This window comes from Pleurodeles waltl, chromosome 5, assembly GCF_031143425.1.
Source record: "Pleurodeles waltl isolate 20211129_DDA chromosome 5, aPleWal1.hap1.20221129, whole genome shotgun sequence".
NCBI classification, from domain to species: domain Eukaryota; kingdom Metazoa; phylum Chordata; class Amphibia; order Caudata; family Salamandridae; genus Pleurodeles; species Pleurodeles waltl.
Window position 1 is genome coordinate 1210593728 of NC_090444.1, and position 25091 is coordinate 1210618818.

Consider the following 25091-nt stretch of genomic DNA (forward strand, 5'->3'; position numbering starts at 1 on the left):
CCACTATTTTAAAGAGGGGCATACCTTCCTGAATTCAGAAGTGCTCGGTTGCCCTCTGAGGCTAGGTTCGTGCCTTATAAATGAACCCTAATAAAATAAATAAGCTGTAGTGCTCCCTGGAACCAGAGCTACTATTCTGAACCCAGGCCTATTCTGAAGAGGTATCTCTTTTTATCCAGAACTGCTTTGCTGAAAACGATGTCCACTATTGAGGGGTAGTTCATCTTTATCTTCGAAGCTCCACATGAAATCCTTGGTGTCTGGCTGCTTTTACTCACAGAGATCCTCTCAGTGCAGTACTAAATGTGGAATCTGTACCATGAAAATAGCCACAACAATAAGCTCCTTGCAGTTTCTTGAAAATACATACTATTAAACCATATAAGGTAAGCCCACATCAAATATATGTTTGCAGTTTGGCATGGTTGGGTACTTTGCAGATATATTTCTAATTACATTTACTGAATCCTAGCAGCAACATAAATATCTAACAGCTGTGGATTTTGGGGTTAGAACATTTAAAAGCAGTAGGTAATTACAGTTGGCCACCTTTATGTAAACATGTCCCCTATTAAGAAACCAATTAGTACTAGGGTCAATTGTATTACAAGGCTTAAGAGGAGTGTTACGGAAAATACAAGGGTTAGATTTAGTGTTAGGTCACAAAGATCATTGTTCAGACAACTGAGGTAATGACATAGGTAGAGGTGCAGGATAACAGTACTCATTCTTTTGTAGGGGTATTGATGTAATACAGTAAGTAAGGCTCGGCAATTATTTAGTGAATGTGGTGATATACATCCTCAGGACTGCTTTTCTGAAGGTCTTCAGCCAGGATCACTCTGAATCAAGGATTGTGCCTTTAAAGTCAGACTTGTCAGAATTAAGTTAGGACTTATCTTTTGAATCACATCCGGCCCCTCTGCAATCAGAACTGCTTCTCTGAGGACCTGGTTTATGATCAGCACCAAGGCTTTAACTCTCAAGCAAGGGATCCTTTCTGAAGTCAGACATACGCTACTAAGACTCTTTAAAACCACGAAGATAGACCCACCCATCGTAAGCCAGATGTGGCCTTCCAGAAAATAGCTATGTGCCTTCTCAGTTTCCTGCTTAACATCAAAGATCATAACTACCAACCTGCTGTTTACTCCCTCAAAGGTTAGACAAAGCATCCTCCAAAAAATGGTTACATACATTAGCTTTGTAATCCAAAGCATCCCAATAGAAGAGGTGGACATGTCTGCTAAATATAATGTGACTGCCATGACTGGAGTCTTGACCTTGCTAATTTATTTGGCTTTAAAAAACTGCATAATGACCACAGAGTTCTGTGTATTACCACAATATTATCTATTCATAAATTACATTTTAACTATATGCGGAAACAAATGTATGTTTCTTTTTACACCATGTGTGTGCTTGGGGGTAAGGGGGCACACCCATGCTCATTTGTAACAAGCCACAAAGCAAACATCAAATGAAACTGGACAAGCTATATCCATGTGAGAAGAAACACTGGTCAAGGAATGGGCAGCGAAAATTCCAACCAGTCACATCCTAGAAGGAAATTACATGACATCCAAAAGCAAAATTAAAAAACTATAAACATTTTCTATATCATTTAAAAACAATATATCACTAAATGAAAGTTGTTTAATGACGAATAGTAGACAAGGATGGTATTTATGAACACTTCTGTTTTGTAGGCATCCACAATGCATTGTATTCTGATTTTATATTGAAATGAACCATGAAAAACGTGTGCCTGTACATAGCAAGAACAAAACCATCATTTTGAACTCCCATTTTGAATACATCAAATCGGAACCATGTGAGCAGTACCTCAACGCAGCTCCGTTAGAAAAGTATGCTTCAAATAAAATTGGGGAGCACAGTGTAAATAGTGTGCATGATGCATTGACCTGTGGAGACGTACTCTGTTATGCAAAGTCTTGCTGCAACTTGTCAATGTTATTGACTGATTAAGTGAGAATCAGCAAGCTGTCACAAAACTGGGCATTTATAAAAACAAGATCTATAAGTACATGAATTACAGAAACAGAGGGACACTGCAGCTTTTATATTGATTATTTGGTCCTGATCGTCCTCCTTTTGGTAGTTTTTATGGGTGAGCGCAAAGCGCTCCGTCCATTCTGTAATCTCTTTTTGGGCTTCAAACCACGCCAATGTCACGCCAGTCACTTACATTGGTTCGTGGGCTTGCCTGGGGTCCGGACTACTTTATCTGTTCATTTTCCACGCAGCCCAATCACGCTGAATTTAACATAGGGCGATCTCGCTGCATTTCTTTTCCTTTACAACGCCAATAGCTCTAACTCGAGCAAATGCGAGACCCGTTGCATTGAAAATGCTTGTTAATGACAGCAACTGGCTGCCTTCCATAAGGCATGTACTCACTAGTTATGACACCGCAGCTTGCTATAATTCAAGGCCGCTGCATTTATTCAGCAATAACAGACAAAATTATGCAGTAAGGATGACTAAATTATGAAGCAAAAACTGTTTAAAACCGGAATACAGCAATCTGCAACTAAAAAAAGTGACCAGTTAACCTTTGCAAAGGATCTGCCACTGGGAGGACCATGTATGGCGCTTTAATGTATTTTTTAATCAATCTGAGCCACAAAGAGATTTGCTTTGGTTGGAATCTGCAAATTATGCAGTAGGCAGTGGATTATATGGCAAACCTAAAAAATATGCAGAGTATGCCATAGAACTGTATATAATTCCAGTGGATGTGCTATAAGGCAACATACTTTACTAAAACCACCATTCACCCTGGGCCTGATAGTATATACCTTGAATGTAATGAAGATATTTCACTGAAATTGTTAGCAACTACAACACCATTTTCAGATGGAATTAATATTATTTTTCAATATTTCGAATGTAGTTAGTTTGTTGTTTTTCAAAGTCAATGGCGAAAACAAAAATTGACTGGATCATTCCAATCTAATCCCTGCAGGACAACATTTTTGTGCTCATTGTATCTGAATTATCAGCTAGTTATTCAATTCATAGAGCCCTTACTTAATCCTCAGCATTTCTATATTTTTATTTTAATAATGTTAACTAATACGACATACATACACGAATTTCGTTACTCTTGTCAAAACGGTCTAAGACCGGATTTATCGTCATTAGTTTAGAACTCAGTGAACATCAAGAATGTAAAATGAACAATAAGGTCTGCCAGAACACAAGTTTACATATGCTGTTATTCCTAATTCTGACTTCTTTAAAAAGATAAAGGTTAAGTGAATGTAAACTCACAGTGAATGAAAAGATTAAAAAAACACCTGTCCCAGTTTATAAAATGAGCTTATCATTACCTGAGCTTTTAAAACAGATATAGGGGGTCATTCTGACCCTGGCGGTAATTACCGCCATGGCGGAGGTTGGCGGTAGCACCGCCAACAGGCTGGCGGTGCTCCGCCGGGCATTCTGACCGCGGCGGTACAGCCGCGGCCAGAAGCGGAAAGCCGGCGGTGTACCGCCGACTTTCCGCTGCCCATGGGAATCCGCCATGGCGGCGCAGCTTGCTGCGCCGCCATGGGGATTCTGACACCCCATACCGCCATCCTGTTCCTGGCGGTTCGCCCGCCAGGAACAGGATGGCGGTATGGGGTGTCATGGGGCCCCTGGGGGCCTCTGCAGTGCCCATGCCAATGGCATGGGCACTGCAGGGGCCCCCGTAAGAGGGCCCCACAAAGAATTTCAGTGTCTGCTTTGCAGACACTGAAATTCGCGACGGGTGCAACTGCACCCGTCGCACCTTCCCACTCCGCCGGCTCCATTCTGAGCCGGCTTCCTCGTGGGAAGGGTGTTTCCCGCTGGGCTGGCGGGCGGACTTTTGGCGGTCGCCCGCCAGCCCAGTGGGAAAGCCAGAATGACTTTGACGGAGCGGTCTTTCGGCGGGAACCGCTTGGCGGGCGGCGACCGCCGACCGCCGCGGTCAGAATCACCCCCATAGTGTACCAAGGCTAGTTTTCATTGGGAGGTCATCCACGTAGCAAAAAACTACCACAAGACTGCTGCTGACACAGACATGTGAAAGCCTAAAGGTACCTGTATCCCAGGAGATAAGTCTCCATATTTGGTTTAATCCTGTAGTCAAGGCTCCTGTCTTTGCTGATGTGTGATGTGCCACCCCTGTTCTGTGGCTACAGTTAGGGTTTAGTGGCTTTAGCCATAGCCCAACTCCTATAGAGCAAGAAACGGATGGATGAAAATTCTTGAATTCAACATTTTCTGCCATTACAGAGAGGGCACCACCCATGCTTTAAGTGGGACGAAAACGTTAAGGGTGGGGTCTCTAAAAGCGGTGTCACCAAAGAAGCACACATATGAATTATTTTCAAGAGGTGTGGCCTTTATATAGAAGGGCATGTATTAAAACTTGTAAATTAAAATTCTGTGCTCCACACTGTGTGTGACCTGAACAGTGGGAGCCAACATGCCTCTCTGTGAGCTTACTGTTATTGACAACAAATATTTTGTTATGAATAATTAGAAATGAAAGTGTTTAAAGTCTGAAAATATGAGAGTGTGAATGAAACTCTACTAAGGTCAGTGGAAGAGGTAGTGGTCTGTGGAGTGTTTGAATCACTCCCATTCTACCCTTCACTCTACAACCCTTTCCCCCCTATCTTTCTTAAACAGTCCATAGGCATTTCTCACGTCATTTTTTTCCTCTTCAGCAGTGTCTTTTCGCTCTCTCCTTCTGCATGTAGTGTTCCTTTAATCTCATCTACTTCATCATCCCCCACACACAGGACGCACCCATACATCTATAAGAAGTGCATTTTATTCGCTTTGGCGCTGCCAATATAACAGCTGTACATCTCCTTCACACACGTCCCCAAAGAATCATAATTACATTTACACATTTCTTACTACTGCTCTGTGCACTCTGCAGAGAGGACAAGGAATGAATGTTCATGTGATCTGAAAATCTTTCTGACCCATTGACAAGTACTGTGACAGAGCGCCTCCCCAGTTGGGGAGGCACGGCGTTTAGGACTTGGGGCCACCACGGCCCCGGCCTCATACACCCATCCAGTGTTTGCTGTGGGGTGTTTCATGGGATGGGCGGGGCGGAAGCATTTATCACAATATGAAATCTGGGGGGGTGGTTGCGCACAGCATTTATGTACCCCTCCCCGAGTAGGCTCCAACCTTTCTGGTGGATGCAGCGCGGGTGACAGAATTCAGCAGATCTGCAGCGAAGGATCCTTGCAGGATCACAGCCCCCCCATCCTGGCGCCCCTGGTGCTGCGCAAGCTTGCCGCCTTGTGTTTCAGGGCCACGAGCCATGTTACTTTTCCTAGTTTAGCTCATTGATCAGCGCCCGTGTCGCCACGCACGCTTGCCACCCGCAGCGGGACCGCAAGCCGCACCAAATATTTCTGCATAGGCATTGACTTTGGGATGATTTGCTACTGTCTGTCCCCCCCACTCCCACCCCACTGGCGTGAGGATTCCCTTTAATACCCCTTGCCGCTGGTCTGCCTTCCTTGAACTGACGGGGCACCGCAGGTCATTAACTCGCCGTTGACCCCGGCCCAGGAACACACGCTGCAGATCAGTAAGTGTGGGTATTGGGAGAGTTGGGGGCAAGTTTTTTAAGGGGCCAATCTTTATTGTGATTTTATTGGGTTAATTTGATGCTGTGTTTGCCTTTTTTGCCATGCTGTGTAATTGGGAGCTGCCTTGCTAGCAGTTGTAGTTAACATTGTATTGGCATTTTATATACAGTGTAATTTTGAGCAACTTTTAATGTTGCTAGCATTGGTACTTAGCATCGATTTACAATGACTGTGCTTAGCTGAATCATTTAACATCCCTAGTAGCTGCAGTTAACATTGCTTTACTTACACTGCTTAGCTAAATCGTTTTGGAGTTATTCACTGTACTTGTTTGGGGAAGTGTGTACCTCATCTGAGCCTGATCATGGCGTCAGGCAAAGGCAGAGTAGGGGAAAGGAAGGCCAAGGACCCCAAATTATCACAGTTGTTGAAGCTGGTCCTGGCAAAGTTAGGGGACGACGGGGGGAGAGTTCTGGGGTGGAATCAGACAAGGAGGAGGCAGCAGGGGAATGGCCTAGGCGCTCCCATGTTCCTCCCCAGTCAAACGCAGGGCGCAGAAATGGGCCTCACGTACCTCAAGGGAATCTTCGCAGCAGTCCTATGTAGGTTCCTCTGAAGCGCTGCCACCTGCGGCATCACCCGTGGCAGTGCCAGAGTCAGCTTTGGATGCAGGACCCTCTAGTCCCCCTCTAGTTAACCATTCCTTAGCAGCTCTTCAGGCAGAGGCCAGGGTAACACCGACAGCTGATCTCCTGGGTCTCACAGTGATACAGGGGGAGATGCAGCAGGCGATAGCAGCATTGGCAGCAAACATTCCTGGAGTTAGCTCCGGGTTGCTTCCTTCTCAGCAATCAGTTCCATTGCCCCGTACACCTCAGGGACAAGGGCAGGCGGTCCTAATGCAGCAAGTTGTCCCATCTGTCACACAAAGTCAGGGCTTAATACCCCTTCCCGTAACAGTTACTCCTCAGACGCAGGATTCAACAACACAAGTTTTATTGTCAGCTACCCAATTACTGCCTTCAGTGGAGGGACTTTCTGCCCCAATTCTTCTCACTGCCACCTGGGCCCCTGAGGACAATGTACAGAATGCACTGGCGGAGCTCAAGCGGCAGTTCAATGCAGTGGTGGCGTTACATCTTCCGGGGGGGGTGGGGGTCGTGGGTAACAAGGACATAATTCAGAGTTCCACCCCACCTCTGGGTCTGAAGCCTTCCGCTGCATCAGAAGCGGCAAAAGGTAAGGCTGAACCAACTGCAAGCGCAACAGGGAGTGCATGTTTGGCAGGAGTGGGAGGACAGGATACATTATTATCACGGCAGAGAAAATTGGCATCTCATGTCCCTTCAGATGTGAAGGACAAGATCTGGAAAGGGGAATTTGTAGATATGTTTTCACTCATTAGGCCAAAGAGGAGGGAAGTGGACCTGAAGGATAAGGAAACAAGGGGTTCATCTTCATATGAGAAAAAACCTAAAGTTGATGAGAATATTACAAATTGGCTGTTTGGTTTTAATGTGTTCATGACTGTTCTCCTGGAAAAAAAAAACAGAATTGGCACCATCACTGATTTTCTACTCCAATAAGATATTGAAAGCACTTCACCTGTTTGGGGGTAACGTTTGGTTGGAGTATCATAGGGATTTCAGATGGGCTAAAGTTGAGTACCCAGATATAGGCTGGGACCAGACTGAAGTTAATGTTTGGTTGGAATGCGTGAACAACAAAGTGACATGGAGGAAGCCTTTTCGGCACCACCAATTGGGTGACAAAAAAGGCTCCTGCTGGCCATTCAACAGGAAGGTGTGCTCTCGTCCAGTGGGTTCTTGTAAATTTAAGCATAATTGCTCCTTCTGTGGCCATCCATCACACCCAGAATTCAAATGCAATAAGAAGCCCAAAGAGAAAAGTAAAGAAGGGAGTAAGCCTTCAAATTGAATTTGAGTTGCCCACACCAGTACTGATTTCAGGAATCCTTCCTTGGTTACATGTGTGCCCCCAAAAAGATGTGGCAGAGCGATTGCTTTCAGGTTTTTCTTCCGGTTTCAGTATCCCAGCTCTTGGTGTAGCCCCATCCCACATTGCAGCAATTTATTGTCAGCCCGGAGGCATCCTGAGGTAGTAACTAAAAAAGTAGAGAAAGAGAGGTCGTTGGGTCAAATAGCAGGTCCCTTCCATTCCCCCCCCCCTTGGTGGATTTGTATGCTCCCCCTTGGGAGTTGTCCCCAAGAAAGGGCTGGGACAGTTCAGGTTGATCCATAATCTCTTGGCCCCCTGTGGCTCTTCTGTCAACGAAGCCATCGACCCTCAGCTATGTTCGGTACGTTATGGAACAGTTGATCATGCCAGGATATCTTGCACAGATTGAGCAAAGGGGCACTCTTAGCAAAAACAGACATAGAATCTGCCTTCTGCCTCATGCCTGTACACCCTGATGATTATCATTTATTGGGCTTCCAGTTTGTGGGGTCATATTACTATGATAGGTGTATGTCCATGGGCTGTAGCGTGTTCTGTACCCATTTTCAGCTCATTGCTACAGTGGATTTCCATTATGCGCACAGGCCATAAGGATATCATTCATTACCTGGACGATTTCTTGGTCTTGGGTCCTCCTACCTCTGGGAAGTGCCAGTTGGCCCTACGAGCTTTGACGACTTTCTTTGAGGAAGTTGGGGTCCCCATTGCTCCAGAATAAAACAGCGGGCCCTGCAACCTGCCTCACTTTTCTAGGCATTGAGATAGACACAGTAGCAGGTGAGTGTCACATCCCATTAGATAAGATTCAGGCATTTAGACAATCCATTGACATTCCTAGCACAGAAAAAAGTCACACTTCATCAACTTCAGGTTTTGGTGGGTCAGCTCAATTTTGCCTCGAGAATCATCCTCATGGCTCGCCCTTTCTCTCAGTGCATAGCTAGGGCTATGTCTGGTCTGAAGGAGAAACATCACTACATCAGGCTGTCTGCTGAGGTAAAGGACAATCTACATATCTGGGCATCCTTCTTGGCACATTTTAACGGTGCATTTATATGGCCTGCATGCCCAGTGTCCAGTGACGCTTTGGGTCTGTTCACCGACGCTGCTGAAAGCGTAGGATTTTGGGCAATATTTGGCCCCAAGTGGTGCAGGGATAACTGGCCAAATGAGTGGCATGCCCAGGGCATCACAAAGAATGTGGCTTTTTTGGAGTTGTTCCCCATTGTTGTCACAGTCAAAATTTGGGCCCTCCTTTTCAAAGACAGAACAGTAACCTTCTGGTCCGACAAGTTTGGCAGTAGTTGAGGCAGGGTGCTTCTTGTAGGTTCATCCTTAGGTTGTTAAAACATTTGGTTTTATGGTGCCTGAAGTTCAACATTACATTCTGGGCACAACATGTTCCCGGTGTTCGTAACAATGCAGCTGATGCTTTGTCTTGCTCATTTTCGATTTTCGGAGGTTCCATCAGCAAGCGGCAGAGAAGGTGACGGAGTTCCCTGCATTTCTGTGGCAGATTGGGGTCCCACTCTCTCAGAACTAGTGGCAGCATCGTTAGCAAATCGGACTGGGAGAGCATGTGAAAAGTCATTTTATGAGTATAGAGTGTTCTTGCGCTAGATGCAAGTACCCAGCTGGATTTCAACCGAGGCCATTTGTCTCTTTTTAGAGAAGCTTAGGGAGTTAGGCAAACTGGTATCTTGCAATAGGGTGCACTTCGCTGCTATCCGTTTTTTCACAAGACTGCAGGCCAGGGAGGCATAATTAAACTCCTTTGTAATTAAAAGAGCAATGGCAGGTTGGTCCCGCCTGGAGGGCCCCCGGAAGGACAGAAGACGCCCTCGCTTGCCCTCTGTTTTATGAACCCTCTTGTCCTACCTTGACAAAGTCTGCAGTTCCTCATTTGAGGTATTACTATTCGCAGAAGCATTCACAATAGCTTTCTACGGTGCATTCCGGGTGGGCGAGTTAGTGGGTTCATCCAAGACTGATGTTACCGGGGAGCTGCAGTTCGCTGATGTACGCATTGATTCAGGGTGGCTAACAATTTGGTTGCGTGGGGGGCGTGGCTTCGGGCGTCAAGATGGCGGTCGCACTCTGAGAGTGCTCTGGACCCCTCGGTCATCCGCCCTATGAAGCTGCCATTATCCACACTATTGGCGCTGCCCTAAATATGCCCATCGGCTCCTAGACCCAGAGATCCCCCCTGAAACGAACATCGGCAAATCTGAGCCGAACCACCGGCCGCGACCAGTTCGATAAATTCAAGATGGCGGCCGGGACTGCGGCGCTCTGCCGAACCCGAGGTGAGGGGCTCCCCCGCTGATGCAGCCGCTCTGTGGGTGACGCCGGGGACGCCGGCCCTGCGCTTTGGGGCCCAGGCCCCCAGTGGGCCGAAACGAAACGAGATTGCGGTGAGGACGACTGACGAAGGCTCCTGGCGGCCCGGACCCCGCTGTGCATCTGCGCGGAGGTCCGGGAGATGTGAGGGACATCCTGAGATCCGAGGGGGTCTCCTCCGTCCGGACTGAACGAAGCAGGGAAATCAAGATGGCGTCCGTGATCGTGACGCCGGCCGCGCTCCTGTGGGGAGCCTGCCCGCCGGGGCGGCCGTCCTGAGTGGTGGGATTGACGCCGGAGGCACCGGCGCTGCGCACCGGGACCCGGGCCCCAGTGGATTGGGCCGAGATTGCACGAGCGGCTGCTGAAAGACTCTGGGCGGCCCGGACTCCGCCGTACAGGTATGCGGGGCCCCGAGAGACAAAGCTGAATTAAACGAAGAGGCCGCCACGTGAGTCACTCCTGCTCCCGGTCATTGGCTTTGAGTGCCTGGGGCGGAGTAGGTGGCCCCCCGGTGGCCGCTGGTTTTGGGCCCTGGGAGGCGAGAGGACTCCGGACCGGGAAATGGGGGCCTCCCCCCCCCCCCTCGGAAGAAAACAAAGGTGCTCCAACACGAACTCGGCGGGGAGGGAACTCCCAATCAGAACAATACACCGGGCGGTTGAATCCATGAAAGAATAAAACCTACCGTCCCGACTGATACCGAGGGACCTCTCAGTGCCCTAGCCACATCCTGGGGACGCAGTGCAAGCAAAGCATTCCGACCGGCCCCGGACGGGGGGTCTGCTGGAGACGTCCTGGACTGCGGGGAAAGTAAAGAGTCCTGCGAGCTCCTGATGACCTGGAGGCGCGAGGCAGGACCTGCCGCAGGACCGGGCAGTCGCTTGGCGGTGTGAATTAGCGGAGTGGCGAGGACCAGCGCCCGCCAGACCCCGGGGGGGTGACTGGGTCAGTGCCCACCCGCATGTGCTTTTGATACGCCGCCGGTGGACCCCCTCCGAGGCGGTCCTCTGTCGGAACGGTCCGGGTGCAGGAATCTGGACGAGGTGGATCTGGGTGTCGACAAGCCGCCCCCAACATCGTGAGACAGAATGGGAAAGGACAAAGCAAACAAACAACCCCCGGCCTCCCAGCAAAAGATCGACCAGTTCATGATGCCAGCGGGCCCCAGAAGAGAAGGGGAAACTGACAGTGGAGGCCCAGCGCTAGACGGAGTGAGCGCCATCCTCCAAGCAATTCAGTCGTCGCAGTCGGCTGTGGAGACCAGAATTGGGGAAGTGCGTGAGGATATGAGCCTTATCAGGCAGGACCTCAGAAATGCAGTGAGCCGAATTACTGAAGTGGAAGGCCGGGTCTCCCAAACCGAAGACGAACTAACTGATCTTAGAACAAAAGTGGCCCAGCTACAGACTCGAACTAGCGAGCTGCACCGCCATGCAGAGGATGCAGAGAATCGATCAAGACGCAACAATCTGCGTTTTATCGGATTCCCGGAGGACGCGGAGGAAGATAAAGTATCGGAATTTTTGGAGCGCTGGATCAAGACCTGGATACCAGACCAGGCCCTCTCACCCTGGTTTGCAATTGAACCCGCTCACAGAGCCCTTGTACCGCTCCCCCTCCGGGTGGCCCGAAGCGCCCGATGATCGCACGTTTTTTTAACTTCAAAGATCGAGACAATATCCTTAAAGAGGCGAGACGCTTGGAAGATCTTCAATGGGAGAACCACAAGATCTTGATATTCCCAGACTACACACGAGACGTCCAGACCCGCCGCCGATCGTATGAGCAAGTCAAACAAAAACTTAGAGCAATGCAACTCTCATACATGCTCCTCTTCCCCGCGCGGCTTAAGGTCATTATGGCTGGTAGGATGCATTTCTTTGAATCTCCGGAGGAGGCATGGGACTGGCTGACCGAGGAGGGCATTGGAGCCCAAAGGTAATCCCTGAAACAAGGGGGAGAGCCCGCTCGGGATAGGCCCCCCCCCCCCCATGGGAGGACCCCGAAGGAGCCGGAGGCGCACCAGATCTCGAAAAGGGAGGCAGGAGGATCTAGCCGTTCCCCGAAGTGGAGGGATGGCTGGAGACCCTAACTCCTGGGTGGAGAGGACCTCCATGGAGTCCCCGGAGGTGCAGGACCAGGTGCGAGCCGAGGATGGCGGCCGTCTGAGCCAGTCCCCGGTGCTTGGCTGAACTGTTGCACGGAGTTCTCGCTGTGACACATGGAGGGGATCGAAGGGACCGGATCGCCCTTGCAGGGCCCTTCGGGCCGCATCGTCGGATGACCCGGCGGCTCCTTGGGGTTCGCCAAGTACGACTTGACGACTTTTCACTGATGATTGCAGAATGATCCGACTGAATGGAGGGGTCCACCACTCCACTCCCACGACAGTCTTACTGGCTGTTTTGTTCTGGTTGGGTACATGGGCGACAGATGCTTCCGGGGTGGGAGTATGGGGTGGGGGGCAGTTGGGGGGTGAGAAGTTTGAGTTGGGGTTAGATAGTAACACTCGGTCACTTATTTACTATAGGTTTAGTACTTCAATGTTATGTTTTAAGCGGTCATCCCTGTTTCCACTGACAGACACCCAACAAGATACAGCACCCACGTAGCCCACGCCTGGTCCTCACTGACACAAATCATCTCCTGGAATGTAAACGGGCTCTTAGACAAGATCAAACGATCCGCAGTTTTCAACACCCTCCGCAGATACTCCCCCTCAGTGGTCCTACTGCAGGAAACCCATCTCCTGGGAACTAAATGCCCTATGCTCACACGGGGTGGATTTGATAGGGTTTACCATGCAGGTTTCTCCAGGGGATCCAGGGGAGTGGCCATCCTACTTAACCGCTCACTACCTATGGTGATTACATCTACGCTGTCTGACCCACAGGGCAGGTTCGTAGTAGCTTCAGGGGTGCTTCACGGTTCACCGCTGAACCTTGTATGCGCATACGCCCCCCCAGCGGGATTCGATGCCTTCCTACTCTCACTCCGCCAGGTGGTAGCGGGACTCCCCCAGGGAACCACGTTGATAGGAGGGGATTTGAATGCTGTTCTGGACCCCAGACTGGATATATCCGGTGACATTACCGCTGGTAGGGCCTCCCGAGCTGCGAGTTTTAACGGATGGGTGGAGAGCCTCGGCCTCTGCGAGGTATGGAGAACCTGGCACCCTAAAGAACGTCAATACACACACACATCAGCCGCCCACTGGACACATTCCAGAATTGACTTAATATTTATGCCTGCTCTAGACATCACCGGTGTCACGGGGGCTGATATACTGCCACGAGGGGTCTCAGACCACGCACCTGTGCGAGTCCGACTGGGTGAAACAGACCCCGCCAAGCGCCCATTATGGCGCCTGAACGCATGGTACTTACAAGATAACGAATATACCCTCGAAATAAGAGACCGCCTTGCTCAGTATTTTGAGCTGAACTTGGGAACGGTCCAGTCCCCAGGTATAATATGGGCCGCTTGCAAAGTCACACTAAGAGGACATGCCAAGTGTCTTCTTCGTGCACGTGAACGTGCTCGAGACTCACGAGTGTCTGAGTTGAAGGCCGAGGCGCTACACCTGGAGCGCCAACAAACGACCTTATCCTCGGCCTCTACTCTGAAGCAACTCACCAGGACCCGAGAGGAAATCAGGCACTTAGTGCTTGAGTCAGCAAAACACCTATGGAGAGCATCAGCCGCCCGAATATATGGTTGGGGGGACAAGAAAGGAAAACTTTTGCATTGGCTGGCCACCCGCCCCCTGGCCAATAGAATCATACCTGAGATCAGAGACGACTCGGGTGCTCTCTCTAAAGCGCCCATCGAGATTGCACAGAGCTTTGCCTCTTATTATGCACGCCTGTACACAGAACACCCTCGACCCACCATTGAAAGGGAATCCCACCTCTTGAACGACATAACTCTTGCTAGAGTCTCCCAGACGGCCAGGAGTAGGATGGACGAGGCAATCAGCCTCGCAGAAATAACCAGTGCGATTGCCAACCTGGCATCAGGCAAGACCCCAGGTCCTGATGGATTCCCGCCAGAGATATACAAGAAATGTAGTGATATTCTGGCTCCACATCTGCTCAACATGTACGAAGAAGCTGAACAGAAGGGCCACTTCCCTCCTGGGATTGACCTAGCGACAATAGTAGTGATCCCCAAGACCCAACCCCCGTCGCAACACTGCTCGGCATACCGACCCATCTCGCTCCTGAACACTGAAGTCAAAGTACTAGCCTCAATCCTTGCCTCAAGACTAAGAGACGTAATGCCCACGCTGGTGCATCCTGACCAATGTGGCTTCATGCCTGCCCGTAGCACTAGGCACTGTATTAGGAGGTTACACCTAGCCTTGGCACATCAAAAGACCTTGTCTCGCACCCCCCTGGCTTTGCTTTTACTCGATTTCGAGAAAGCCTTTGACACGGTAGACTGGTCCTACCTCGAAAACGTCCTACAAAGAAACGGGCTTGGGCCTAGATTCCGGGGACTAGTGAGACTACTTTATTCTAATCCAACGGCCCATGTCCAAGTGAACGGGGTAATCTCTGACCCATTCCCTATCGGCCGTGGTACCCGGCAGGGATGCCCGCTATCCCCCCTGCTTTTTGCACTATAGAGCCTCTGGCGAAATTGCTACGGGAAGACCCGCTGATAGAGGACTGGCCCTGGCCCGTCTGCCAAGAGGACCGCGTGGCATTGTACGCGGACGACGTCCTGCTGTACATCTCAAACCCGGCTAAAAGTGGCCCCCGCATTCTACAAATTTTAGGTCTCTTCTCGGAAGCCTCAGGACTGACCCTAAATCCTAGTAAATCCTTGCTGGTTTCACTCCACCAATCTCGAGACTGTATAGACTGGCAGCAAAACATTCCAATACGAAGGAATAACTTTAAATACTTGGGTGTGCATGTCTCCTTGCTCCCTGAGCTAGCATGGGAGCTTAACATCACACCATTAACCAAAAGAATAAAAAATGACCTCCAACGTTGGAGTGACCTCCCCCTTAATCTGCATGGGAGAATCGCACTTTATAAGATGATGGTTCTCCCCAGACTTCTTTACCTCCTCCAGAACTTCCCTCACCCTATCCCCATGAGATGGTTCAGAGAGATGGACTCACAGGCACGCCAATTTTTATGGAATGGCACCCGTCCTCGGTTGGCGCCTAAAACCTGCCAGAGAGACGTTTATGAAGGGGGATTGGGAATGTCCAACATCCATTACTACCACCTAGCAATGCAACTACTAGTGATCAATGATTGGGTAGGGGGTGGATGGACAGATCCGGCGTATCGGCTAGAACTCCAGACCATGAGTTATCCAAAGATCTTTGATGCCCTGTACAGAGGCCCAATCTCGCACGGGATCCCGGAGGTGACCGGGGTGGTGCTGCGGGGTTGGCGGATGGCCCAAAAGGTGACAGGGTGGTGGGGGCGCCCCACCCATCAGACCCCACTATGGCAGGGAATACACTTAAGAGAAGTGGTGGGATTGGAAGGATTTCAGAAGTGGGACAACATAGGTATTTCTACACTGGGCGACGTATGGGACGGCTCACACATGCGCTCTTTCGAAGACCTCCAGAAAATGTTTTCACTAAACAAGACGCAATTCCATAAGTACCTCCAGATCCGCCACGCCCTGCTGACAGAAATCCGGACAGGGGACAACATATCTGAGTATAGCCCTATGGAGGCGAAAGCTCTGATGGGGAGCCTGGGTAGAGGAGGTGTCTCCCAGATATATCGTTCGTTAATCGCCATCACTGCCGGTTCCCTGGAGGGGCTCCGCCGCAGATGGGAAGGGTGGGTGGGCCCTATGGAAGAGGTGGAGTGGAACGAAGCATTAGCAGCCCCGCACACTTTAACGATGACGACTCGTCTCCGACTAATACAGACTTACTATCTCCATATGGCATACCTAACACCCGTCAGGTTGTACAGGGCAGGTCTCCGTAACGCAGCTGACTGTCCACGTTGTATGGATCCAGACGCAGACTTTTCCACATGGTATGGTCTTGCCCAATTATTAAAGCTTACTGGGGGGCTGTTACAAAGGAGATCTCAACGGCCTTACAGACGGACATTGGGTTGACACCAATGCCGCTCCTGCTGGGGATCATGGGTGATACTGGACTGAGGAGGGCGGAACGGATCTTTCTAGGGGTGGCGTGCCTAGTGGCCAAAAGAGACATAATGACGGACTGGAAAACCCAAAGCGCACCAGCTTTGACTAAATGGAGACGAGGAGTGGATTGGTGCGCTCAACGTGAAAAACTCGTTTACGAGGCCAGAGGGTGCCCGAATAAATATAATAAGGTGTGAGGGAAATGGGAGGCCACAACAATCAACCTCCCTGCACTGTCGACTGGCTCAACGCCGGAAAGAGCCTAAACAAGCCCTTCCTTCTCCCCCCTCTAATGGGTGGAAACATTCATAGGACACTTTACAGGGAGATGCATAATCTTCCCACACAGTGTGTTGTCTAGGACTCGGCAAAACCAATAAAAATGTCTTTATAAAAAAAAAAATTGGGTTGCGTAGGTCCAAAACTGACCAGGAGGCCACCTGGGTTCCCCCTTATGTCCACTCAATCGCTTGGGGTCCTACTTAGTGGTTCGCCCAGCCACGGGTGCCACAGCATTTTTCATTCACGAAGGTGGCGAATGCCTGTCTAGATATCAATTTTCATCAGTGTTGACTGCCACTCTGGGGGCAGCTGGGTTGGACCCCTCAGACTATTCGCTGCATTCCTTTCGCATAGGGGCAGCCTTGGTGGCGGCTAAGGATGGCATGTCTTCAGAAGAAGTGAAAACAATTGGCCGATGGTCCTCCAGTTGCTTTAGTCGGTACATTTGGCCGGATTTGCAGTAATACATATGACAGTTGTGATTAATCGTCATGCCTTGACCTCACTCATGCTGTTTTTCTTCTGTTTCAGTAGTATGGCCCCACATGTGGTTTGGGTGCTCGGGCACTCCTTTATCCGGCCAGCGGCCTTCAGGTTGCAACTGCTCCGTAGACCTAAGCCAGAGTCAATCTGCGACGTCTCCTTCCAGTGGTGTGGGATTGGTAGACAGAGTTAATCAGCTACAACAGTTCATAAAAATGGTGAAGGGGTGCGAGGGACTGCAGTTCCCGGACCTCATCGTGCTACATATTGGAGGGAATGACCTGGGCCAGCTTGGGAGTAAGGCACTCCGTGAAGCAATCTTAACAGAAATATGTCAACTGTCCAAAGAATTTCCAAACACAGCCATCGCATGGTCGCACATGGTACACCGGCGAATTTGGGGCACGAGATAAAATCAAGGACTATCAATGTGTCTGTGAGACGTGTGAATTCAGAACTGGTAAGATTGGGCCCGGGACCTGGGCACTTGTGGAATATCCTGTATAAGCTGCTCAAAGTCACTGATATGTTCCATAAGGATGGGGTGCATTTATCGGATGTGGGCACAGATTGATTCATCAAGGAAATATGGGCCTTTGCTCACTGTTTGTTCAGCGGTGGGGAGGGAGAAGGACCTCTGGGCCCCTGGTCGCCCTCGTGGCATGACAGAAGATACTAAATGCACCCTAAGCACTGAGGGGTAGTCAAAGCAGAGGATCAGGATAGCAACGAAGGTAGGCTCCTGCAGGCCTGAACCAACCGACGGATGTACACACCAGCTTGGAGGCTAGGGTGCCCAGATTGCTGGGGTGGGCATGGGGCTCTCACTCCTGACCACCCCATTGTACCCCCACGGCGGATTGGTGTTGGGGGATGGGGGTGGAGCCTGGAGCATGAGGACAAGGTACGGTGAGGTGTTGGAGCCACCCCACCCCCACCCCAACCCCGGGATACAGGTGTAGTATGGTTCACCTGTGTGGTCCAACAGTGGTTCATGACACGGCCAGATCCTTGGTTGGGTGTCAAATATTGAGAAATGATTTTGATTTACAGGTTATGTTTTTTTTTGTGGCCTTTGTTTATGAGTTATGATGTGATTTAATTAATCTTGCACAGTGTGTACTAAATGTGTGTGTAATCTTAATAAATTCTCCCAATGCCAAAAGACACTCAGACTCTGTTGGTTTACATTCAGCGGGTGTTCTGGGGTCTTCCGGGTCCTATGAGAAATATGAACTAATTTCAGACTCAAAGCCAGAGCTCTCAATTGTGCCTAGTCTAAGGCACCCACCCACCACCTAAACCCACCAAAATGAATATAGGAGACTCAGTTCAAAGTATACTCTATACAAGAGTATAGAAGCAGAAACAAACCAACTAAAAAAAGCAAATTTCCAAGGCAATGCAAAATGAAGTAAAACATGTGAAATGTAAATAAGAACTGCATCACCGATATGGAAGAACTTCAAGATTTTCATAGTCACTGTAGAGAAATCGATCAGAGATTTTCCCTTTAAAGTTATGTAAATGAATATAGGGCCTGGTAAGGACCTGCTTTAAAGTCAGTTTTTACTTACTGCCAGAACTAAAAGCCAGCAGAACTCACCCCTCTTAAAGCCCTGTGGCCAACAATGTTTATTTCAATTTTAGCACCACCCCAAAAGGGACAGCCAAACAGATAAGCTGTGGACCACTGACCAATTTCAGCCTTGTTGGCCTCATCAGTCATACGCACCTACAGTCAAATGACACACGAGCATGGAACCTGCGCCTAGGCAGACTGAACTGTGTACTGGCTTGCCTGTGAAATAAAACATATATGATTGTATCAAAAACTATTGTCTAAAATGGAAAGTGAAAAACAAATACATTTTTTTGAATGTTTCCATATACTCAATTGTTTTCTAAGCAAAAGAGCTTGCTAAACAAAAATATGTGCAAATCAAGGGGCACCTGCATACTGCCCATTGTCATGCATGAGATACACTCATTGTGGGATGACCCTGCTGGCAGCGCAATGTTGAACAGCCGGGCCCTCTATGAGTATATGTGTTGAGTTTGTCCTCCAAACTTAAATAATCATTAGATCACCCCACCCATGTCTGCTTTGACTGGAATTCCAGATCAAGGACATATGCTTCAAGATTCTCTGACTGAAAAGATGTGCTGAAGCATTAATTTATACCTCTGCCTCAGGGGCTTCTGCACAGTAGAGTCACATGGCACACAAAGTACTATGTGATGTCTGCATCCCTTGCAGTTTCACCTTTGCAGTGGTTGCGCATACCTGAACGATTTGATACCATCAACTCAGTAGTAATACCTCCTTTGCCTAAAAATTAAAATGACTAAAGATTTCCATACATAAAGTAAAACGACTGATTAGTTCTATGCTGAGTCTCTATGGTTTACTGAATAGGACCTAATTTCAAATGTATTTATTTATTTTTATACAGTTGTCCATTTGTGTTGCATGGTTTACACTATTCACTCAAGCACTTTTCTCATGTTGCATTCTGCCGTCAGCACTATTAAACATATGTGTGTTGTATATACACTTGTATAGAAATTACAGTTAGCGAGAAAATGTTTTTGTTGCTTGCATCTCATTTGATACTTGGTGCGATGGGGCCGTCTACTGATTTGATAGATTTTAGTCATAAATAATTTCATTCAGATGCACAGATAACATCATTTACCATAGATTAACTTTTATTTTTTTGTGTGTGAATAATTCCCCGAGGACAAGTACTCAGATATTTCTCCCCCTGCAAAAGAAGCATTTGAAAAACAGTCCCTAATAATAACTGGTCCTTAATAGTAAATGGTACAGAAAAGAACAAATTGCTCTGAAAAATACCCACTTTACTTGATAGAAAATGATTGTTTGATCTCCTGATAGATAATGTGCTATGTGAAATATGACTTATAGGAGAAAAAGAGGAGTTTAAAGACACAAATCATATTACCATATCTCATTGACGAGAAGAGTCAGCACCTGCATAAAAAGGCTTATTAATCTTGCTCGAATCACTGATTAATACAACGTTTATTATACTGCCCACATATGAATTATGCGTCTTAAGCCAGGCCTTTTTTTCTCGATACACTTTCAACTGTAGTGGGCATTTTTTAAATCTTGGTGCCAGAAAAAAAGCATTAGAACATAAACTCTCCTCTTTCAAAATGTTGTCATTAATTAATGAATAAAGACCAACTTCATCATCAGAAGGAATTGAACATGCCTCTTGGTAAAGAAAGTGACTCACACATACAGACCAGTTACTTTTCCATCTACCTGCTATTAAGCCACTCTTTTTCTATAATAACAAGTAGAAGGCCAGTTGGCACATCTCAGTTTACTGGATGTCAAGCGCCTTCAACACAGAGGACCAGTGCCTGCTGCTCAACCCCTTGGCTACCCATATATGAATGAATAAATCTATGGGAAGTAAAGTGGCTAAAGCTCTGTAAAGGAAGCTACTCAGCAAATCATGAAGGGAGGCTTTTTTTGATGATGGACGGCCTAAATTCAAGCACAACATCACCAGAATTCTAGGGGTAGCAAAAGTGTCATCAAGCATTCTTTGACTCTCTGATGACATCTTATGGTTCACCCTTACATTTCTCACATTTGCTCTTGAGGTGTTAGGTCTGTGGAAATACCAGAACAAAGACCAGTCAAAGGACGCAAATGATAACTTAAACTACATGTAGTTGACCTCTACATCTAAATCATAAAGCACATAAAAAAGTATACTTGCGCTCTTTAACCAAAGTTAACTAACACTTTGATCTGCACTTGTATCTTTGTAAAGATGATGTATACTTAAGTTGGAGAGAAGAACTAGACATTGTTTTGTCAATTCCATCACCACTGCTAAAAATCATGAATGATATTCTAAAATGAATTAACGCCACATATCTCTTTGTAACAGATCCAGTGTAACAGCATTAAATTCCTAATGCTGTCTTCTCCTCTCCTGAGAATACGATTTGACTGGTCACCATCCATGGGTTAAGCCAAAGCCCCAGGAATTATTGTTACAAACATGACCAACTCTGCTGTACAATGATCAATAGGTAACTCCATAATTCAGCAAGATACATTACAAAGTAGTTGCAAAAGAACTCCTGTCAATCCTGGACTTAAACAGGGGGCAGATGCCATTTGACCAGGGTTTTTGTTTCATTCTCAGTGAAGCTTTGATTGCACGCATAACATTGTAAACAATCTGCATGCATCCACATGTACATTGATGGATGACATACGCATTTCCTATCGGTAATGTCCAGACTTACTTAAATGAGTCTTAGATTTTCATTTTGTTAAGATTGTTTTAGTCGAGGCAAATGAATCAGAACAAATTACCAGAATCAAGACAATTTAAGACATTTGCAATTTCCAGCTATGTCCTCTTTGCACAAACTAAGGACCAGATTTATCACACTTTCACACATGCCTACAGATCAAGACACCTTGCTGCACTGTGCTGTTTAAAAGGAAGAGGGCAGGAATGCTACATTTTTAACAGTACATGGCACATTCCTGCCCTCTCCTTGCACTAGCACACAAAGTTCTGCCTAGCACCAATGCAGGCACCCTTGAGCTGTGGAGTAAGAGTGCCTAACTTGTGGGCAGGATTGTTTTTGTGCAGGAAGAGGCACCGTACTGCATGAAAACAATCCTCATAAGCATTTTTCTCTAAGTGTGCGACAGAATGCAGATTTGCCAACCCACAGAGGGCCACGAGAGGTGGCCCTGCTTGGCTTGGTAAATCTCATTCTAAGTTTTGGTTCACCTTGAGTAGCACAAGGGTGACACCAAACCTTGATAAATTAGCCTCATACACTGCTCATACAGTGCTCAGATCAAAATACTTTTATGAACCAAACCAAGGAAGCTTAAAAGCAGCAAACACAAATGAATGCAAGAATAATAAGCTGTTTGGCTACACCCACTGATTTCCATACCTAAGCATGGCTTCGGATTAAGCTGCTGGGAGCAGATCAGCATCAAGCTATATACCTGGGGATATGGTGATGTCCTGGATTTAGACTTGGTGCCTGCAAGACGAGACTTGCTCCCCTTCCTGCTGTCAGCAATGATTGGAGTTGAATTTGCATATGAAAATGTTGGCTTCGGGGCCGTGACTTGATCCAGGGACAGCTGGAGTCCTTTGTATTCCGTATCGCTGCATGGTGTCAAGAAAGCAATGAAAGAAAAAACTGAAATAAACTCACAGTGCAGAAATGTAGACAAACTAGCACACAGATTGGTTCCTGTCCTTTCTCCATCACTTTCTTATGACAGTGTAAATAAGTGAGTGAGACCAGCAGAGAAACATTGAATGATGAGACAATTGGGGGACAAAGAAGGTAAGAAGGAGGAGAAGGAAACAATGAAAGTATGAGAGAAAGTGACAATGGAAATTCAACTACTTTTCCTGGCTTGACCAACTAAACCCATTAAAAGCTTATCCAACAGAAGTGCACAAAAGGGAATCAAATAACAATAACTGGTGCAAATGCCTTTGCTCAGCTGAGAACAGAGATCAATTCACAACAGTCAAATCCACCTGTAGACATGCAGGAGTATGTGCTCATGGGATGCATTGTTCCCTCAGCAGGAGGACACAAGGCTAGATCATAGTGCAGATCTGCATCCAAAGATAATGCCCAAACTCTGAGTCACAAGCAGACGTCCCAAATAAGAAAGGTGGGGCTGCAAGGACTGTAGAGTTTGAAAATGGCCCTCTTGGGTTGGGCACCATGCAGCCTCAATACATACCTTGCACGCATATTGTCCTAGGATGCCTCTTGGGCTCATGGATGCTGCACCCAGTGAGCTACAATCGCGTGCCCAGACCACTGCAGGTTTTCAATTCCCACCTGAGGACAATGTCATTCCACCACTGTCAAATTATGTGTGTGGGGAAGGGTCCAGACTCGCAATGCAGAATGACTTCCTACCATGTTGAGGTCAGAGATAAGAAACATTTAATTGGAAGGATATACAGGCATGCCAGTGTCACTGAATGTAGAGCTCCATGCATCCTAATCAAATAAACACCACCATCTCAGTCTCACTATCTAGCAGCATCCAGCAGACACCACCCAGTGACCACAAGAGGAGAGTTTTTTGGCATGCCGTGCCCAGTCAACAGCAGTACCTCTGTTTAAGCCCAAGAGCTGCACCATCCACTCCCTTGCCTGGCAAGAGACAAAACAATATTGCAGTCCCTAACATCTTTCACACGCTGAGCCCCACAGAGACAACAATTGAGCCTGCACAGGCAGAACTCCATAGCTGACATCATGGTCTGCCCTGCCAATTGATCTCCTACAGTTCCCACTCATATGAACAACAAGACGAGCTGCTTGATATTACTGTCAGGTCTCTAGTATTACCTGTATTTTGCTTTAGGATGCACAGCTTAGAGGCACAGTGTGCAAACAGGACAAAGCCCGTATATATTTCAGCCATTAGGTTGCTTTTGTCCTGCCACTGGACACAAACCCCGTGTTCATGCCCCTTGCCTGGCCCCATCACTTTTACCCTGTATTGCCACTAATCCAGAGATTATGGGCCAGATGTACAAAGGCTTTTTGCATTTCTTAACGGGTCGAATCGCAATTCCGGCCCGTTAAGAAATGCAAAACAGCCTTTTCCTATGAACAAAGGCCTCTACAGAACTGCAAAATGCAGTCTCTACCTGGCAGAAATCACATTTTGTGATTCCCTAAATAGGAAATCACAAATAAGGATTTCCTATTTGTATTTCTCGGCACATGTACGAATGCAATCAACATCAAATTCAAGTCGATGATAACCATGTGCAATTTTTAAAAAAACACCTGAAAATGCTTTTTTTAAAGTGCTATCATGCCCCTAGGGCACGTGTGCGCTTTACATGTGCAATTTTACAAAAAGGCCCAGCCCAAAGGAACTTCCACAGGGTGGAAAAAAGTGTTTTTGTGTGAAAAAACCTTCACCCACCAGGGTTACCCCTTGGTGGCATGCTTCATCATTGGGTTTCCTCCCGTTCAGCTGCAGAACGAGACGTGCTGCGACCGACGGAATACTGTTATAGTTTCATCAATGTGAATACTAAGAGGGATAGGAGTGGTGGGGTCTTAGGTGGGTTAAAAATACCTGCCTCTGGATGGTATTACTAATTTAATATTTCTCGCAGGGGTGGTATGGTTAAAAAAAGGGTGTCGGAGGGGGGTATATTATGTACCTTACCTCCTAAGCGGTCTACATGTTTCATTACCATTGGGTAATTACTTTACTTTAGTTGTATGTACCACACCACACCACAGAGCCTTTAGTTTTCGTGCTTTCACTAGTGGTAGCTATTCAATGAGTGACACTAGGGAGACCACCTTGGTCCTGAAGAGGAGTCCAGGGGTAGACTCCGAAACATGTTGACTGCTTAGGAGGTAAGGTACATTATATATCCCCTCTCCAACATCCTTTGTTTAACCATACCACCCCTGTAAGACATATTAAATTAGTAATACCATTGAGTGGCAGGTATTTCTAACCCACCTAAGACCGCACCACTTCTATCCCTCTTAGTATTCACATTGATGAAACTATGACAGTGCTCCCATGTATTCCGTCGGTCGCAGTACGCCTCGTTCTGCAGCAGAATGGGAGGAAACCCAATGATGAAGCATGCCACCCAGGGGTAACCCTGGTGGGTGAAAGTGTTCTCACACAAAAAAACCTTTTTTCCACCCTGTGGAAGTTCCTTTAGGCTTGGCCTTTTTGTAAAATTGTATATATAGACTCTAAGGAGGAGAGCCCCAGCCCCATAAAAACCTCATTCTCCCTCTTTGTCAGTATATCGCTTTACATGTGCACCAATTTTTTCAGAGTGCAGCAAGGAGGGTCTTAGGCTGAGCGTCAAACTTGCTTTAGTATTTCCTAATTTGCGATTTCCTATTAGTAAATTGCAAATTAGGAAAAGCTAAACCATTCGTACCGCTGGGAAGGAATAGTTTGGTATTACCTAAATAGTGATTTCCTAATAGCGATTTACTACACTGTAGGAATCGCTATTAAGGAATCTCTATTTTTGTGCATACCATGTTGCATTTTCCTAAATAGCAATTTTTAAGGAGTCGCTATTTAGGAATTTCAAAGTAAGTATTTCGTACATCTGGCCCTTACTCACTAGCCATATGTGTTGTCACTAACACGTGAATCGCTTATTGGCCTCCTGGATTGTCAATTAGCGC

General features: G+C 47.4%; 1 protein-coding gene across 1 annotated transcript in view; it reads right to left on the reverse strand.

Annotated features, from left to right (window-relative positions):
- Positions 1-25091, reverse strand: part of SIM1 (SIM bHLH transcription factor 1) — a 238014-nt gene that overhangs the window by 38644 nt on the left and 174279 nt on the right. Inside the window, exon 10 of the mRNA XM_069235470.1 lies at positions 21871-22036. Within this exon, the coding sequence (XP_069091571.1) occupies positions 21871-22036 (166 nt within the window). The remainder of the gene's footprint in view (positions 1-21870; positions 22037-25091) is intronic.